General features: G+C 56.5%; 1 protein-coding gene across 15 annotated transcripts in view; it reads right to left on the bottom strand.

The window, feature by feature from the left end:
- Positions 1–19,863, bottom strand: part of CACNA1B (calcium voltage-gated channel subunit alpha1 B) — a 125,686-nt gene that overhangs the window by 9,964 nt on the left and 95,859 nt on the right. For 12 of the 15 annotated variants that reach the window (XM_036022522.1, XM_036022525.1, XM_036022526.1 and 9 more), the window contains 5 exons: positions 13,946–14,073; positions 9,448–9,544; positions 6,888–6,996; positions 777–884; positions 75–187 (listed from right to left, as the gene is read on the bottom strand). In XM_036022522.1, coding sequence (XP_035878415.1) covers positions 75–187; positions 777–884; positions 6,888–6,996; positions 9,448–9,544; positions 13,946–14,073 — 555 coding nt within the window. Of the gene's footprint in view, positions 1–74; positions 188–776; positions 885–6,887; positions 6,997–9,447; positions 9,545–10,950; positions 11,048–13,945; positions 14,074–19,863 lie in introns of all 15 variants that reach the window. The other 3 variants (XM_036022523.1, XM_036022528.1, XM_036022536.1) reach the window with 1 other exon arrangement.

Raw genomic sequence — 19,863 nt, 5'->3', positions numbered from 1 at the left:
AAGGGGGCGGCTCCCCGCTGTGCTCAGGCGCTGGGAGGGTGCCAGTCTCAGCACTTGGTACTGAGGGCTGGTACCTGAGACAGGCCTCCCGGAGCCTGGTGAATTTGGTCTCTGCTGGTTTTGTTCTGTTTGTAGAAGTCAAATATCATCAGAGCTGCGTAGACTTTCCCAACTGTCATCTCGTCAGCTGGAGGGAAGAGCAAGCAAGAGGGAGAAGACAGAGACCTGAGCTTGGAGGAGATGGGGACAGAGAGGCCACAGAAAACGTGCGGCACAGTGGGGTGAGGAAACACGCCCCCCCCAGAGGACTAGTGGACATACTCAGGCAGGAGCACGTGTTTTGGTCAAAGGGACTCATCCCCTCACCCCCAGTGGTGCCTCCAGTCCTGGGCACCAGAGTGCAGACCCCCACCCCCGCCCCACTCCAGCCAGTCTCCTCCCAACCAAGGGCAGTCAGAGCTTATCTTTAGCACCTCCTCATTTTTGGTATCTCTCGCTGTTGGGAATTCCCCTGTCTCCTCTCTGGGTTGTGTGAAGTCAATTCCCCACACTGCGAGTGTGGGTGACTTTGCTCCCCAGGGGAACACTGTGCCTCCTTCTCCCACGACTCCTGAGCACTGACTTTAAAGACCAGTATTCCCTGCAGGTGGAAGCCGAGTCCAGACGCTGGAGGAGGTGAACCCACCTCTCCAAGGTCACTGGATAACACTCTGTCCGGGGCCACCTTGCCCTGCCTCCAGGTGGGACATGAAAGGGAGACTGTTGCCCTCACTTACGTTTATGGGGTGGCACCAATAAGTCCAGGGTCTTCTGGGGCAGGTTGGCCCACACGGAGGAAATCTCCTTTCTCAATTCTGCATCACACTGGTGCTGCTTCGTGCCGGCTGGGGCAGGGTGGGTGGGAGGGGGAAGAGGGGTGTAAGTGCCCCTTGGGAAACCAGCAGAGCTAGGCAGGCAGGGGAGACACGATGTGGGGGAGGCGGGGCCATGGAGGCCAGTCAGAGCTGCCCCTGCCAGGACTGGTGTCTAGTACATGGGGTGGGAGAAGGGGGGCATGGGGCAGGAAGGAACATGGTAATGTCCGCACACTCACCCATCCACTTGCTAACGCACATGGAGCACCCACCCCACATCAGGTGCTGTTCCCGGTGAGAGAAAGCCAAAGGAGCTGCCCTGGGAGGATCATGACTGTCACCCACTGCACAGGAGGGACACCTTCACAGTCCAATGTGGTGGGGAGAGGTACAGCCAAGGGGCAGGGAGGACAAGTGTCAGGAGGCCACAGTTTGGGGCAGGGTGGTTGGGAGAGGCCTCACAAGCAGGTGGCACCACATTCATAAGACCCTGAAAGCAGAGGGACCAGCTCTACTGTCACCACAGGGGTCAGGCGGCGAGCACCAGAGCAGCGGGCATGGTGCTAAGGCTGAGACAAGAGGCAGGCAATGGAATGCACCTGTCAACCTTTTCCTGGTGTCGGGCTCATTCAGGCTCCCTTGGCGTACTGGAAGATTCCCCTGGGATTCTTTCTGGGATTCCCCTTCCCAGTCATCCCATTCCAGTCTGGGAACCCACGTGGTGCAGCAGCCACCACCACAACCCCGTCATGCGACATGGCACCACTGCCCTGGGCCATTGCTGATGAGCTTCCTGTGTCCGTCACATTGCCTTCTGCAGGGCATCACACACGTTTCAGCTTTGGGCCCTGACTTCCTTCACTCGGCAGGTTATGGAGAGGCGCCCACATCGTGGGACGTTCCAGCAGTCTGTCCGTATGCTGCTGAGCACTAGCTCACAGCACAGACCACACATGGTGCATCCGCTCACTTGATGGACATCTGCAGTGTTTGCAGCGTGGGGCAATCACGACTGAAGCCACAGCCCTTCACATCCGGGCTTCTGTGCACATGCTTCTACTTCACCCTCTTTCTGTTGCTCTGACGGTTGCTGGTGTCGGGCACCTCTGCACGTCTTTATTGGCCCCCATGTATCTATCTTCCCTGGTGATGTGTCTATTAAAGTCATTTGCCTATTTATCGGGCTGTTTATCTTCTTATTGCTGGAAACCATTCCTGTATCACTGTGCTTTCCACAAATATTTTCTCTAAGTCTTTGGCCTGCCATTTTATTTTCTTAAATATCTTTTGAGAAGCAAGTTTTTAATTTTGATAAAGTCCAATTTATCAATTTCTTCTTATATGGCTCATGCTTTTTGTATCTTAAAATAATCTTTGCCAAACTCAAAATTGCCAAGACCTTCCTCCTATTTTCTTTGGGAGGTTTCATACTGTTACGTGCATGCCTATGATCCAGGTCTATGAACTCAGGGGATTTTTGTCAAAAGTGAAAGGGACAGGCTACAAACTGAACGGTATCCCCTTCACAAGCTGAAGCATTGCACACACACCCCCCCATGTGACTGTGTTTGCGCCAAAGAGGAGGGAATTAAGGTGAATTGAGGTCCTAGGGGCAGGTGCCTGCCTCATAGGGCTGGTGTCGTCAGGAGAAGAGAGGGCACACACTCGCCACGTGCTCTGAGAGGGAAGGCCATGCGGGCGTGGAGCGCAGGAAGGTGGCCAGGCACAGGCCAGGAGGACATACCCCAGAAGGAAACCTGCCTTCCTGGAACCCTGATCTTGGCCTCCAACCTCCAGAATGTGAGAAACGAGTTTCTGTGTTTAAGCTACCCAGTGCTGGTATTTCACTACGGCTGCCCAAGCTGAGTGAGACAGTGAACGTCCAGACTTAAAGAAGTAATCAGTACATAACTGTCTGAACTTCTCCAGCACCATCTGTTTAAAGAAGTTATCTTTTCTCCATTAAGTGCCTTTGCAACATCATTGAAAACCAGTCAACTCTGTAAGGATGAGCCCCTTCCTGAGGCCACCACTGTCCTCCAATCTCATCCCTGTCTAGTCCCCGGCGCTGAATGTCTCGGTTGACACAGCTTTACAAAAGTCTCACTCAGGCAGGTGAGTTTTCCAACTTTGTTCTTTTCAAAATTGTTGTTTCTCAAGTTCTTCTGTTTTTCTACATGCATTTTAGATTTGGTTTATAATTTCTACTCAGAAAGCCTGTTTTGATTTTGACTGGACTAACATTAACTCTGTTGATCAGTACTGGGAGAATTGACATCATAACAACATCAAGTCTCCTGATGCATGAACACGACGTACAGCTTGATTTGTTTAGCTCTTTGATTCCTTTAGTCAATGTTTTGAAATTTGCAGCATACAAATATTATATTTTTTAGAGTTTCCAGCAATAGGAAGATTTTATGTTTTGGGTGTTATTTTAATGGAACTTTATTCCAATGTCAGTTGTTAACTGATATCCTGTGACCTTGCTATACTCACATATTAGTTTTAGTAACATTTTTATGGCTTAAGACAACAAAAATGTGTTGTCTCAGTTCTGGAGACCAGGAGCTCAAAGTGAAGGTCTCAGCAGAGCTGTGCTCCCTCCAGTGAGGGAGAATGAAGAGCTCTTCCTGGTCTCTTCTTAGCTCCTGGTGGCTCCCATAAGTCCTTGGAATTCCTTGGCTTATAGTTGCCTCAGTTTTATTAACAATTCATTCAACTTTTTGGAATTTTCCTCATAGATAATCATGTCAATTGTGAATAGAGTTCGTTCTACTTTTTCCCTCCCAATACCTACACCTCATTTCTTTTTCTTGGCTTATTACACCATCTAGGACCTCAAGTGCAATGCTGGACAAACATGGGGACAGCAGACATCCTTGCTGTGCTCTTGACCTCGGAAGTAAGGGAGTCAATCATTCTTTGTTAAGTACGCCATTAGCTGTAGGATATTCACAGATATCCTTTACCAGGTTGAGATAGTTTCCTAGTTTATATAAAATTATTAAAACCATGTTTGTTTAATTTTGTCAAAATGCTTTTTCTGCATCAATTGAGATGATCATATAGTTTTTTTATTTTTTGATGTATTACATTGTAATAATTGGTTTTTACATTAAAAAAAACTTGCATTCCTGGGACAAACCCTACTTTTGTCAAGTACTATTTTATAATGTGTGTGTGTGTATGTGCAGCTGGACTCACTTTGCTACAATTATGTTAAAAGTTTTTGTATCTGTGTTCATGAGAAATGTTGGTCTGTAATTTTTCCCCCTACAAGGTCTGTCTGGAAAAAGTCCAGCCATTGTTAACACACCTAGAATGGTTTGTGTGACTTCGGTGTCACCTGGAAGCCAAGGAGAATGGACTGGAATGTGCATGCATGAACAATGGCGACTTCACTGTACTAGTCAGGGGGGGTGGTAGACACTGCTGAGTGAGCATGTGTACTGTGTGACTGTCACATTCAAAATGACTGAGCGAGTAGAGCAATGAATCTGCACCAAATTTTGTGTTAAGCTTGAACATCCCTCTGCAGAAACTATTTGGATGATTCAAAAGGCCACAGCTGTAGGCAACTGGTGATTGGCAGCTTCTGCTCATGCATCACATCTCTTGCAGAGTTTTCTGGCAAAACATCAAATCACCCAGGTGACTCAGTCCCTCTACAGCCCAGATTTGATGCCCTGCAACTTCTGCCTTTTCCCCAAACTGAAATTACCTTTGAAAGGGAAGAGATTTCACACCATTGATGAGACTCAGGAAAATACGATGGGGCAGCTGATGGCAATTGGGAGAACTGTATGAGGTTCCAAGGTGCCTACTTGGAAGGGGACTGAGGTGTTATTGTCCTACGTACAGTGTTTCTTGTATCTTCTTCAGTAACTGTCTCTATTTTTCATAATATATGGCTGGATACTTTCTCGACAGAATGTCTTTGTTCTGTTTTGACAGCAGAATAATGCTGGCCTTGTAAAATAAGCTGAGAAACACCTTTGTTTTTCTACTTTCTGGAAGAGTTTGTATGGAATTGGCAGTACTTCCTTCTTAAATGAATGTTTGGCAGACTTCACTGATGGAACTAACTGGGCCTGGGATTTTCTTTGTTGGAAGGTTTTTAACTATGAAATTAATTTCTTTAATAAATATAGTAAGCCCTGGCTGGTGTGGCTCAGTGGGTTGAGCACCAGCCTTCGAACCAAAGGGTTACAGGTTTGATTTCCAGTCAGGGCACATGCCTGGGTTGCTTGCCAGGTCTCCAGTAGGGCCTGTGCAAGAGGCAACCACACATTGATGTTTCTCTCCCTCTCTTTCTCCTTCCCTTCCCCTCTCTAAAAACAAATAAATAAAATCTTTAAAAAATATATATATGGTAATATTCAGTCATATTTTAGTTCACCTATTCTTGAATAAGCTTGATAGTCTGTGTCAAGGAGTTTTCCTGTTTCCTTAGAGTTCCAGGCTTTGGCATCTCGTTGTTCGTAACATTTCCTTGTACCCATTCAGTGTCGGCAGGGTCTGCAGCCATGTTTCCTCTTTTGCTCTTAATGTTATTTTTATCTCCTTTTTGTCTTGATCCATCCCGATAGAGGTTTGTCAACTTTACGAGTTTAATTGTAACTTGATGTTTCTGGCCGTCAAACTGTAGGAGGGGCCGAGGGGCAAGAGCACCGTGGCCTGGCAGAGGCTGGCGCACGGCAGCCTGGACCAGGAGGTTCCATGGGAGAAGGCAGGAAAATTATCATATTCTGGATGTACTTTGAAGGTAGAGTCAGAAGAAGTGATAAGAGGTCAGACATTGGTTGCAAATGGGGTAAAAAAACAAAAGAGAAGATATGGCCCACATTTTCGTCTAGAGCCCCTAGAAGAACAGTTTGCACTGAGGGGCTGGGAAGACCACGAAGACTCTCTGGAGCTCACCTTCAAGCAAGTGAGCTCTGGAAGCCTACTGGGCCCCCAAGTGCAGAGGGTGAACCACCTGGGGTGCAGAGGGGTTCAGAAGGAGGCCTGGACTAGCCACACAGAACTGGGAGAGCAAACTGGAACTCACGGTGCTGAGAGCCACGGAAATAGATGGAAACAACAGAGACAGCCGTCAGAGAATGGGGGACCAGCTGAACCAGAAGAGACACAAAGGGGGCCAGGGAGGAGGGCATGAGAGCTGAGAAGATGTGGCAGACAGGTCTGTGTGGTGAGGGCTGAGATGGTGGAGGTCAAGGGGCGCTTAACGAGAGCAGTCGTGTGGTGCTGCGGTGACAGCCGGCTGCCGGCTGGGGCAGAGAGACCAGAGGCGACACACACCAGCCTCTCGAGGAGCGGTTCGCAATGAAGTGGGGGAGACAAATAGGGAAGGTGATAGACGGGAAGAGAATTTCTAAAGATGGGAGACATAATGGCACGACTGTGTACCGACAGACAATCCAGTACAGACAGAAGGTGACAAGGCGAGACGCAGAGCAGATGACAGGGGACAGGACCTCGTGTGCAAGGTGAGACTGGCCTGGACTCACCCGTCACAGGAGTCAGCCGAGCTCAAGGTACAAGTGCAGGGAGGAGGGGGGGGTGGGGGGACAGGGGGTGGTGCAAGGCCCCCTCTGGTGACTCCAATGTTCTGTGTGAAGGGGAAACTGTCATCACACAGGGTGAGGGTGGGGAGCACGCGCTACAGCTTCGTTCTCTCTTCGACTTCTCACGAACTACGTGGTCTTCTTGGTGAGCTCAGGAGAGGGCCCGACGTTGCACTGGGCTTGCCGGGAGAGCAGTAATACGGGCCATGGGCACGGGCCAGGCCGCACTCCAGCAGCAAACTGGCAAGAACCTGGGCAACCTGGACCGACCATTTCACGTCACTGCCCTCAGTGTCCTGGCATGGAAAGGGGGCGCTGCAGCGCTGGCGCACAGGGTGGTCATCAGGAAACAAAGCCAGTACCCCGGACAGACGGGCCCCTGTGCCCCTCCCTGCCCCCTACCTGGGGGATGGCTCTGAAGGGCCCTGCCTCAGCACCTCTGCCCGGAGGCTACTGTGCTCACCTGGAGCCAGCTTGATGTCCAGTGCGGTCCGGATGAGGGCCATCAGTGTGGATGTGAAGTGGACAGTCATGTCCTCATTGGAGATGGGCATGTTCATGCGAACCAGGCGCTGGGGACAAGGGGGCAGGTTAGGGCCAGGCCTTCCAGGGGCCCCACCACAGGGCCATTCAGTGCTGGAGGCCCCTGGAGGTGACCCCTGCAGGTGTCCAGGACAGAAAGGTCCAATAGAGGGGAGTTTTGCCAGCATTCCCACTCACCCCTGACTCCTCCCTCCCGTGAGCTGAGCCGAGGGCTCTCCTGGCTACAGAAAAGCACAGGGCCAGGCAAGGACTCGCACCCTGGGGCCAGCCAGGAGCTCTAAACAACAGGCTTCCTCAACTGAGGACCTCCGCACCCTCTGGCCATGGCAGGGCAGAGGGCGCATGGCCATGCCTGGGCGCACGGATCTGTGCACAGGACTAAGGCTGCTGCTCCCTGGGACAACCCACAGACAGGAGGGGAGATCCCTGTCCTTACTCCTCTGCCAACCCCATCCCTTCCAGCCACAGGCTGGAGGCCGGACAAGGGGCAGGTGGCTGAGAGCACAGCCTGGGCAGCAGCCCTCAGCCCCAAGGAGGCTCTGCTCTCACCAGCCACCCAGGGAAGGGGCTGGAAGAGAGACAGGGTCCAGGTGGCAGACCCAGAAGAGGTGGGACTGCACGGGCCTTGGCTCGGCCAGCTGCGGGATGGTGGGGGCGGGGGTTGGCAGGGACAGGCTCGGGCAGTTCTGCAGGAATACAAGCCTCTAACCAGACCAGCTGGGGGGTAGTACCTCTGCAGGTATGAAGTCCCCTTTCCCCTCCTCAGTCTCCAAGAGGCAGAGGGGCGCAGGTGTGTCTGCAACATCCCGAGCACGAAGGGGCACCACATCCCACCTGTCCTTTCTCAGCAGCCTCTTGACCCTTCCGCAGAGCAGGAGCTAGAGATAAGGGCACAGGGCCCTCTGTGTCTGCCGACCCCACTGCCCCCAGATGTAATCCTAAGCCTGATGGAGCACATGCCTGCAGACACGAACCCAGACCTGTCCCTGAATGCTGGCAAAGCCCCGCTCGGACATCCCATCACGGTCCCAGGACCTCACACGGCACCTGTGTGGCGCACACCAGGAAGCAGGCATCCCTGCAGACCCGCTGGGCAGCAGTGGGAGAGGGCAGGGGGGTTCCCTCCAGGGGACTCAGGGATCATGGAGCAGCAAAGGAGGAGCAAAGCAGATGATTTCCAAGAGAGGAGGGCTCCATCCAGGGCACCTTCCCCCAGAGGGCCTGGAATCTCAGTGAGCAGCAGATGCCAGACAGACAGACCTCCGTGCGCTGGGTCTAGACCCTCTTGGCCACAGCACCCTGTGCATCTCCTACTCCCTCCCAGCCCGCCAAGCCCATCCACCCCCTCCATCCTGGCCTCTGCATGCCCAGAACCTTGGAGTCGGCCAGCACAGCTGGGGTGGGGCTCCAAGGCCACCATGGGCCCTGCAGCCCTCTGCCCTGGTATTGGTGTGGACAGAGCTCTCCTTCTTGGGGACAAGGTTGCGGTGTTGCATGCAGGGCCTCCAAGAAGCCAGGTGCTCATGCCAGGCAGGGGGGCTGAAGGAGACACCAGAGGCACCCACTCCACCCCAAAGGCTGTGCTGGGCCAGGCGACAGACAGGATGGAAGCAGAGCTCAGGAGACAGGCAGTGTGGACAGCACCAGAGAGACAGAAAGCTCTGGTGGGAAGCTCACTCAGAGAGAGGGAGACAGCAGAAGGCTCCAGACACATGCTGGCCCATTTGCTGGGTGTACGGGGTGTGGGGGGGGGCTTTCGGGAGGCGGGTGCTGCAGGATACCAGGGGTGTGGCAGGATCCAGGGGCAGGTGGGAGCAGGCTCGGGGCTGGGGCCATGTGAGGAGGGAGGACCCAGAGGTGTCCCTCCAGTTCACCCCCTTCCTACAGCTCAGCCAGCTGCATCCTCAGCGATGGGGGTGGGAGGGGGGCATCACAGGGCCACCTGGGCCTGAGGCTGCTCCCTCTGCAGCGACCCTCGCAGGGTGCCTCTCCCTGACCTCCTTCCCCTCGAGGCCACCATGGGCTCACAAGGCCCTTCAGATGCATTTTCTCAGGCTGCGGCCACCAGGCCTGGGATGCCTGCAGGTATGTGGCTGGGTGCCTTTCCCGCCTCAGGCCCCTCTCCCCAGGGAGGCCCGCGGGTGGGACTGCGCCCAGAACAGAAGCCTCTGCCGCAAAGGCCGGCCTGCGCTCTCATTCCAGGAAGGAGAGGGAGGGAGCAAGGGCAGGGGACACTCTGTCTCTGTCTCCCTGAGCCTCTCAGGGCTCCCAGGGCCACCCTGGGGACAAGGGGCCGGTGCAGAGACACCACTGCGGTGTCCGTGTCCCTCTGTCTGGGGAGAAGCAGAGATGGCTGGGGCAGAGAAAAGAAACAACAGTGAGACAGCGGAGTGGCATACAGACAGATAGACAAGCTCCGACAGGCGATGGAAGACCAGCCCCAGCACAGACAGCCTCTGGGGAGCAGGGCCAGGGTCTACCTTGTACGCCACTCGAGCAGGGCATTTCTTCCCTAGCCCCAGGGGTGGGGACATGTGTTTCAGCATCTCGAACATGTCACTGTACGTGATGCGCCCACTGGAGGCCAGCCCAGGGAGGCAGAGGCAGAGGATCCATGGGGGGGGAGGGGCGGGGGGAAGGAAGCAGAAAAGAAAACAGATCCATTAACCAGTGTCGGAGTGAATGCTAGAAGTATGGTCACGAAAGTAGGGCCTCTCTGCTCCACTCGGTCCCTCGTGCCCCCCACCCCCTGCACTCCAGCCCGCACGGCAGTGGGCGGCAGTGGGCGGGTGGCGTCAAGCTAATGAACATGGAGGGGTGAGGAAGGGCTGCATCCGGGCGCCTTTGGGTTGTTAATGTCTGCTTCACACTTTCAGAAACCACAGGCAGCATCGAATCAGAAAAGAGCGCTCCGGAGCAGGAGCAGGGAGCAGGTCGGCAGGGCTGTGGGACCGGAGGCCAGTCCAGAGCCTCCTTGGACACCCAGCTCCCCTTAGCGCTCGGGCTGCTTCCCAGGGAGCCAGCAGGCTGACAATGGAGGAAAGTCCACAACAAGCAGGAAAACCAGAACGAAGCTGTGCTGCGCTGTGCTGCAGGGGGCCCCCGGGGCTCCAGACACCCTGAACGAGGGGCGTCCTGCTCCAAGCCCAGAGACGCCCGAGGCCGGCCCAGGGCAGGGCTGCTGCTGGGGTCAGGACTGGGCAGGACATGGGGACTGCGGGTGGGCGCGGGGTGGGGGCAGCCACCCTTGCCCCCTCCTCACACTGCACCAGGGTAGGGCAGGGGCCAGCAGGTGGCTACGGCTCCAGATTCGGGAGAGTGTCTGGTGGCCGATGACCATCTCTTCCCCAGGGAGATAGGCCTAAAGCCTTACCACCACCATGGGACTGCCTGTAGGACCTGCATGGGGTCCCAGAGACACAGTCATGTTCTGGGCCACTGGGCCTGGCCCTCTGCCCAGGGCTCCCAGCCTCAGCCTTCAGATCAGTCCGGAGGGGAGGCAGGAGGGCCCTCTCCATCCTCTGCACCCCTAGGGACCAGAGACCCCAGGTTGTTGGGCTCTTGGGACCCAGAGGGGCAGCAGCTACTGGTCTGCTTGTGTCCATGCCCTCTCTTCCAGGCCTTAGGCCTCCAGTTTCTCTGACCATCAGCCCATCCTCGAGAGCCGGAGGGTAATAGGGGAAGCTGGGCGAGACCTGGCCCCTGGCCCCCACCCAGCAGCTGGCGGTGGAGCTCACCGTCCAGCCTGAAAGCGCTGTGTGCGCTGAGTTGCAGGCTCTGTCCCGGCCAGCTGGAGGGTCAGGGAGGTTAGCCGGGGACTAAAGCATCCAGGAGTTGTAGTGCAGGGCGGGGCGGGGCGGGGCGGGGTGGGGTGGGAGGACAGAGGTGCGGTGTCCTCATTCCCAAATCAGGCAGGGAGTGTGTGCTGTGTTTGGCTTCGGGTAGGGAGGAGTATGTCAGATGGAGGCTCTGAAGTTGCAAACCTTGTAGGCCAACCTACGAGGGCACTTCTTCCCTAAGCCAACGGGTGGCGCAATACAACGCAACAAACTGTACATATCCTTATAATGAATCCGGCAACTGGAAAGGAAACGTCACAAGTTATGCAACCGAGGCTCAGGTGCCCGTCCTGCCACCCGCCCTACCTGCCAGGTGCTGGACAGGCAGCTCCCTGGTGGGCCCTGGGTGGGGAGCCCCCAGAGCAGGGCCAGGAGCAGTCTGTGGGCTCCACACACACACAACCAACCCCACCCCGCCTGGTGGTGCTCACCGGACCCCTGACAGTGAGCTTTCTAGAATCCAGGGGGCTCTCCAGACAGTCCCCACCTCCCTGAGCCAGAGCCCTCCCCTGGAACCTGGGGTCTCGCAAAGGACCCCCTTGCCCCAGGGTTGGCTTCTCTTCCCTGAACCATGTTCTCTCAATCCGATCAGCTCCCAACGTGAGACCTCACTTCTGGGACCAGGTGGAAAGAGCAGGTCCCACCTGGCCTTGCCCCAAGTCGTGCCAACCTTGAAGGACCAGAGAGAGACAGCCCCTGTCTCTTCCAGTTTTGGCCTCACCTCTCTGCTGCCACCAAGCCCCTCAGGTACCACCACATCAAAACTGTGGGCCTGACACTGTCACTCGGACTCAAACGCTGTCCCCGTGGTCTATGAAACAAGGTCAAAGCTGCTTGTTTCACGCAGTCTCTCCCTTCAGCCAGACGTGCTCAGCTTCTGCCACCTGCACTTGCAGCTCTAGGGCTCCGTCCACCTGTCCACCATCCTGCCGCCATCATTGGGGTCAGACCCCACCCGATCTGACTCACCCCCTCAGACACAGCCCGGCCTTGCAGGATGGCTCCTCTCTCCACAGAGACCCTGTGGACACCATGCCCCAGCACACCAGATTCTCAACACGCTCACTGCACAGGTGGACGTGCATCGGGCCGGGCTGATGTCGCTCACAGAGGGCGTGGCTGGGGTGCCCCTTTGAGTCCACTCACCACAAAGTTCCAAGGCAATAGCGGGCGGGGGGTGCACGCAGGGCAACAGACAGAAAGCAGGGGCTCTGAGCCTCCTCCTCTCCCCCAGCACACATGGATGTGTGCCCATGGGCACACAACCAATACAAAGGCGCTCACACACAGTACACGCACACACACGTACAGTTGTGTGGAAGTTCACACAGTCACACGGGTGAAAACACACACACACAAAGAAACTCCACAAAGTCCTACTGCTGTTTCAGAATCTCGCCAAGGAGGACCCAGCAGAGTGGGCCCCTGGGGGCTGAAGGGGACCACACCCTGGCATCTGTCACAAAGGCCAGTGAGCCTCCAAGCACCATCCATTCTGCTCAGAGGCCCCTGCTGGGCCTTTCCTCCTGGTGTCTGAAGCCACCTGTGTTTCTAGCCCCAGCCCCATGGGAGCAGTGAGGTGGGTGGGAGCTGTGGTGGCACCTCTGCTTTGGGTGGACCGGGGTCCTGTGGGGTGCTGGCGGGCCACTCTGTGCTGGGGCTTCGGCTGGGCTGCCTGCTCCCCCACTGGCACTTCTCTGTCCCTGTCCCTGATGGCCGTGCCCTCCCAGGGCCCTAGCTGGGAGCTCTGTGTATGAGCGCCAGCCAGTCTGACCGGGGTTGCTTCCTGGGCATCCTGCTCTGCTCCACCTGCGCTGCCTGGGGGTCCCGGGCTTGCGGTTCACACCGGCTGGGAAGCGTCCTCCCTGCACAGGCCTGCACCGACCTGCCTTTCCCCGTTGACCCAGGTCCCATCCTAAACAATCTGTTTTCTGGCAACACAGCCTCCTCCAGAGAAAACGCGCTGAGAAGTAGCAGTGTCCCTAAGGCCATGTTGGAGTGAGTCTCCTCCTGCCAGCACCACAGTCTGGGCAGCCTGTGTCTGAGAGGCGCTGGGTCTGAGTGCGGCCACCCCGCCCTCCAACCCTATGGGCCTTCCTGACCAGAGAATCTGTGATGGCCCCTCAGGCATGATAACAGGCCTCTCTGGGCCACGGACTCAGCCTTGAGCACCACGAAACACGGCTTGAGGCAGTGCCTGTGTCCCACTGGGTGAGAACCGTGGGGTTTCACTACCGGAAACACCCCAAGACATGGACAGGGCGGCACCTTCGGGAAGTTGGCTGATGAGGGGGTGCGGGGGCCGGGGGTCAGAACGCCCCAAGCACCCTCTACATGCGGAGCTTCCAGTCCTCACTCACCACAGGGGCATGAGCCCCTGCCTCAGGCCTCCGCCACACAGGGGCCACTCGAGGACAGGGCAGGACACGTGTGCGGGCCCGTCCACACCTGGGAGTCAGGTCTCTCGGCCCCTCCCTGCCCTCACTCCACTCCAGCTCCATCCTGAGATGTGAACGTGTGAAGATGCAGGTGAATGAGTAATGACACACACACAGGCGGGACCCACACATGAGTGCGCCATAGGCGTGCGGGACTCTCCCAGGAAATGCGGTCTCCAACCAGCTTCTAACTCCAGACCACCTTCATGAGATCCTTGCTCCCCTTGGAAACAAACCCCCACTCAAATGACAGGCACAGCCTTCCCACCGCACTGAAACACACACGACACCCCTCCTGGCAGCTCCTCCCGTCTCAATAAAAGCTCACCGAGCGCCCACCATCAGCAGCCTGAGCTGTGGATGCAGAGGGGCACATGGCTCCTATCCTCAGAGAGAGGGCAGAGTGCCCCGGGGCCCAGGGAGGCCCAGGAGATGGCCCCCAGCTGTCTCCGGGGCCCCTTATAATGGGCCGCCCCAGTAAGGGCCCTGAGCCTCACAAATGCCCCGAAAATGTTTAGAGACCCCCAGGTAACATCCTAAGGGCTAGGCCGAGGATTCAAAGAGAATTTCGGAGCGTGGGGAGCTTCTAGAAGTGCAGGGAGGGTGAGAAGGAGAGCACCGCCCAAGAGGAAGACGAGCGCCATCCCACAGGGAGTGGGGGTCCTGGGCCCCAGGCCCCGGGAGCAGGGCGCCTCACTCACCACGCAGCCGGGTCGTACTCAGCCCAGACCCTGATGAACTCGTCCAGGTGGTGGGGCCCTAGGATGGAAGAGTCCCGCGTAAGGTACTCAAAATTGTCCATGATCACAGCCACAAAGAGGTTCAACATCTGCAGGACAGGAAGGAGAAGAGGTGACACACAGAGACCTCAGCCTGCCCTCCCGGCACCCCGAGCCCCCCAGCCGAAGTCTGTGGGGAACGGCAAGGAGACAGAGGTCAACCGACTACCCCGGAGCCTGTCCGGACCCATCTCCCCGCAGCCCAGCCCGCCGCTCCTCCCCCACCGGCCCCTCAGCTCCCCCGCTACCCGGGCCGCTGCTGCCCCTCCTCCACCGCCCAGACCGCGGCTCCTCCTCCACAGGCCCCGCTGCTCCTCCTCCACCGCCCAGACCGCGGCTCCTCCTCCACAGGCCTCGCTGCTCCTCCCCTACCCGCCCCTCTGCTCCTCCCCTACCCCGGCCGCTGCGGCTCCTCCCCCACCTGCCCCGCTGCTCCTCCCTTACCCGGGCCCCCGCTGCTCCTCCCCTACCCGCCCCTCTGCTCCTCCCCTACCCCGGCCGCTGCATCTCCTCCCCCGCCAGCCCCCGTGCTCCACCTCCAGCCGGGCCCCCCGCTGCTCCTCCACCGCCCAGCCCTCCGCTCCTCCCCTACTAGCCCCGCCGCCCCTCCCCTCCCCAGCCCCCCGCCGCTGCTCCTCCTCCACGCCCAGCCCGCACCAGCCCCTCGGCTCCTCCCCCACCTGGGCCCTAACCCCGCCCCACCTACCCCGCTGCTGCTCCTCCGCCACCCGGCCCGTCCGCGGCCGCGGCCGCAGCCGCAGAGGTCCAACACTAACAACCGTAGTGAACCTCCGAAGGCTTTGGCTCTTGACTCTCCGGCCCTGTCTGAATCAGGCCCCTCATCTCCTGAGCACAGTCCATGCTGCTGTCAGGTCCCCCGCCACCCCCAGCACCGCCCCGCCATCCCTTCCTCCCCTCTGAGCGAGCCTTCCAGGGCGGCAGGGAGGCCGCACGATTAAAGGGTTGCTCACGGGAGGCCCATTTTGAAGCGCAGGGTCAGCGGCCTTCAGCACGTGCACGACGCAGCGCAGCCGCCCCGCCCCTGTTCCCGGGGCCGGAGGACGCCTCCGGCAGCCCCTTCCCCTCCTCCCATCCTGGAAGCCGCCTGCGGTATCCGTCCACTGGTGTGTCCGGGCTATTTCCTATACAAGGAGTCAACCGTGCAGCATGGCCTTCGGGGTCCGGCCAGCTTCTGCGCTCGGCGCGACGTTCCGGAGATTCCCCCGCACGGCGGCGGCGGAGGCCCACTCCCGTCCGTCCGGGGCTGCGTGCCGTACAGGCAGAGGCCGCGGCGGTCTCTCCGCTCCTCCTCTGACGACGCCGGGCGGTTGCCGCCTCTCGCTCTCACGGCTGAGGCTGCTGGGAACGTTCCCGTACGCGTCTGCGAGGACATCTCGCTTCTCTCGGGGGGAACTGCTGGGCCACGCGGTAGGCACATCTGTGCTTAGTGTGGGGGGGAATTCTGAACTGTCCTTTCAGGTGACGCTGCTGCTTCACATTCCTACCTGGAAATGTACGAGTTCCTATTCTCCTTGTTCTTGCCACCGCTTGTTATTTCCCGTGAAAAAACCATTACAACCGCCACCCCATGGCCGCGAGCAGTGTCTCACTGTCGCTGGGATGTCGCTCAGTGTCCCCTGCGCGGAGGCGGGGAGCGTCTTCACGCTCGCCGCGGCCCCTGGTATCTTCTCTCTGAAAAAAGGTCTGTTCTGATTCTTTGCCCATTTTTATATGGTTGCTTGTCTTCTGGTTGTTGAGCTACCGGGTTCTTTATATATTCTGGATGTTAACCCCTTCTAAGATATGTGATGGGTAAAAACATTCTCTCCTAGTCCTTAGAGACTGTTTTTCACATATTGACAATGTATTGTGATGCAAAAAAGTTTTAACTTTGACTACTTTAGCTTATCTGTTTCATGATGCTCATGATTTTGGTAAGTCTGAGGTCTAGATTTTTTTTCTACATTTCCTTGTAAGAGTTTTACAGTTTAAGCTGCTATATTTGGGTCTCGAATTGGTTTTGAGTTGCTTGCACAAGTGGAGTGAGGTGAGCAGCCCACTTCACCCCTTTGCACACGGAGGGCCAGCTGTCCCGGCACCACCGGTTGAGGAAACCATTAGTCCCACACGGAGCAGCCATGGCCTCCTGGGCAAAAATGTCTATGTGGCTACACTCTTTTGATTACAGGAGCTTTATACTTAAGTCTTCGGGAAATGTGCGTGTTCTGTTTTTCCTCTTCAAGATTGTGTTGGCTGTTTGGGCTCCTTGAAATTCCATATGAATTTCAGAACAGGCGTTTCCAGTTCTGCCAAAAAAAGCTGCTGGGATCCTGATGGGGGGCGGGTATGACACCTGCCAGCCACTGTGGGGCACTGTCACCTTCTGACTCACTGACAGGGACGCCTGTCCGCTCAGTCAGGTTTCCTTGCGCTGCTTTCAGCAACGTTTGCAGTTTTCAGTGTGCAAGTCTTTCACCTCCTCCCACACATTTTATTCCTGTGCATACGACGGGGAATAGGTTTATTTCTCGACTTCCTTTTCAGGTTGTTTGCCGCTGGTGTGCAGAAACACACCGATTGTCGTGTGCTCACTCTGTGCTTGGAACTTTGGCAAACTCCCTTCTTAGAGATAACGGTGCTCTGGTGAGAGTGTGTGTGTGCACTTAGGGATTTTGTTTGTGTGCAACAATGTCATCTGCAAGTCCTTTTCATTCAGATGCCTTTCATGCCTTCTTCAGGCTTAAGCTGATAGTCTTTCACCATGGAATATGAGGTCAGCTGTGCATTTTCATGAAAGCTCTTTATCATGTTCAGGAAGTTCCCTTTTTCTTGTTCAGTGTTTTTATCATGAAAGTGTCTTTAATTTTGCAAGTGCGGTTTCTGCATCTATTGCAATGACCACGTGGGTTTTTCCTCATTAGTGGGGTTTATTAGATTGGTTGACTTTCATGTGCTGCTCCGTCACTGCATCCCTGAGAGGGGTCCACCAGGCCGTGGTTTGTGACCCTCTGTGTTGATAAAGTCAGCCTAGGCGTCCTGTTCGGGACATTCACACCTACATTCACGCAGGACGTGCGCGGTTTTCTCCTCTGGTCGTGTCTTTGTCTGGTTTTGTGACAAGATGGCGCTGACTTCACAGAATGAGTCCATAAGTGTTTCCTCCTCCCCGTTCTGTCAGGAGAGTGTGCGAGAGACCGGTGCTGATTCCTCCTTTACTGTTCAGTCGGGTTCACCAGTGATGCATCCCACCCTGGACTTCGTTTTTAGAGGGTGCTTTTCATTAGTGATTCAAACTCATCACTTGTCACAGGTCTACCTGGATTTTCTTTTTCTTCTTGAGTCAGTTACAGTGATTTGTGTCCTTCTAGGAATTTGTCCATCGCAATAGCTTGGGTCCCACACACAGGCCAACCACGGTGTTTAACGCTTCTGAGCGCCCAATTCTTCACGGTGATGAGGGTGATGCCCATCCCCGGCTCATCATCTTCAGGAATCCATGAGACTCGGCACAGCATCTAAGTTAGTCACTGTGAGTGGGCTGTCCTGCCCACCTCTCCTCAGATCCAGGTGGCTGAATCCCAACCTAACCTGGTCCTGCCAGACGTCCCCAAATCACAATCCCGTTTTTACCGCCATCACTTCTCTGTCAGACCAAACCAGACCTGAGGGACTCTGGGCACAAGTCACCCAACAGACCTAGAGCCAACAGTGCGGGCCAGGAGGACTGCTTCCAGCCTGTTCCCTTCTCTGCTTCAGGTGACAAAAAGGCCCATTGGGACAGTGGCCACCAAATGCCCACTTCTACGGGGAAAAGTGACATTGGAATCCAGGGGATTCCCCAACTCATCCCGAGCACGTGCAGGGAGTGTGGGTCTTGTGGGTGGCAAGTCACCACAAATCTGGCTTCTGCAGGGCTTCGCCTGCAGCCAGGAGCCTGGGGGGGGGGGGACCGGGTCTCCCCAGGGTGTGCTCAAGTCTACAGTCAGGGCTCCTACAGCATCTGGTGTCTGAAATGCATGGAGACCAAAGCCCCACTACGTATAAGGCAGTGACTCTCCAGAAAGCCTGCCCTCCCTGCTGCCCACAAAAGGTCTTGAGACCTGCCCAGTGTGGCCCAGTTGGTTGGAGTGTCATCCTGAAGAGTGAAAGGTCGCAGGTTTGATTCCCGGTCAGGGCACATGCCTAGGTTGCAGGTTCAGTCCCCTGTGGGGATGCGTATGAGAGGCAACTGATCGATGTTTCTCTCCCTCCCTTCCCTTCTCTCTAAAATCAATAAGCATGTTCTTGGGTCAGGATTTTAAAAAAAGAGTCTTTTAGGGATCAGAGGGAGGGTGACCCCAACATGAACTTTTCTCTGCTTGGTTTCTAGCAATTAGTGAAACAGTTTTATAGACTTTTCTGTATTCCTTTGTCAACATGCAAGCTCATCTGTCCCAAACACACACCTCTGCCAACCACCCCACCTTCACCGCACCTTCAGGACTCAGTCTACCCTCAGCTGAAGCCCTCACGTCTTCGTCCTGGGTGTTCTCTTCTTGCTTCAGCTGTGATGTGGATGTGCCCCTCCCCGCCATCCTCTTGAGAAAACACGACCCTGCTCTTCCATGCTCAGAACCTACAAACTTCTCCCCTCCCTCAGGGGAGATCTGGTGCCTGGGTTGCTTTTCCGGATGAAACGTGACTCTTACCATCCTTATGGTTGTTAATGCACACAGACGCGAGGCAGTTCCAGCCTGGCCTCTCTGCTCCTTGGCCTCCCATGCCCCGCCCACCATCATCTCAGCTCCTTATTCCATCGACTGAATGCTAAACTTGGCCCTTACCAGAGATACCACTACTGCCCGCAAAGTCCTAACTCGGGCTGTCCCACTCCTGGCCCGTGTCACCTATTTTTCTGGCTCCTTTCCCCTGACACTTGTGCTCCACACAAGGTCCTCAATCCGGGGCCCTGCACCCCCACCCCCAGTCCCCTCCCTCTGTCCCTAGTTTTGCTCCTGGATTGGGTACTGAAATCCCTCACATGACCCTCCTCTCCCCCCTTAGACTTGCCTGGGAAACCCCAAGTCCAGACCACACCCTTCTCTGCCTACAGCACCAAGGAGTGAGTTGAGTGTGGCTGGCCCTGCTCAGTCGTGGCCACGGACACACCATGTCTGCTCTCGTCACACTGCTCAGCACTGCTCATGGCGTGAACCTGCTGCAGGAGGCCAGGTCCCGCCTCACAAACGCCTGTCCTCATGACCACCACCATGGCCTCCACCTCCCCTCATCCAGTGGGCACCTCTCAGCCAGGCTCATCTTCCTTCACTGCCCGACAGCCTTTCCTGTGTCGACATCTCCTCCCTCGGCTGTGGAGCGCTGCCCCTGGGTCTCCACCGGCCTCCCTGACAGCTGTCCCCAGGTGGCTCCCATCCCCAGGTGCCTGCGGAGCTGCCTCAGTCTTCAATTTCTCAAATCACATTCTGCCTGGGCTTCTTAGAGTCGGGGGCACGCAGAATCACGTGCGAAGTGTGTGAAGACCCAGGCCCTCGGGTCCCTCTCCTGGAGACCCTGACACAGGGAGTTTCTGAGGCCTTGGATTCTGCATTCTGCCGGAGTCTGGGTAGGGCTTCAGCCAGGGGTCTCTGGACCACGGTCTGGGCACCAGGGGCCAGGGGCACGTCATCTGGCCCCAAAGACAAGCCAAACACTACTGAGGACGTGCCGACACCTGCGGCCCAGAGGTCTGCGAAGTGTCCCTGGTGCTTCCCTCCCCAGTCCCATCCCTGCTGCTTTTGTCCTCCCACTCACCTGGGAAACCTTGGGACGCAGCTGTCCCTCCGTCACCCTCCTGCCAGCTC

This window comes from Phyllostomus discolor, chromosome 3, assembly GCF_004126475.2.
Source record: "Phyllostomus discolor isolate MPI-MPIP mPhyDis1 chromosome 3, mPhyDis1.pri.v3, whole genome shotgun sequence".
Taxonomy (NCBI): domain Eukaryota; kingdom Metazoa; phylum Chordata; class Mammalia; order Chiroptera; family Phyllostomidae; genus Phyllostomus; species Phyllostomus discolor.
The sequence above is the reverse complement of the archived record's forward strand: the minus strand, read 5'-3'. Positions and strand labels throughout refer to the sequence as shown.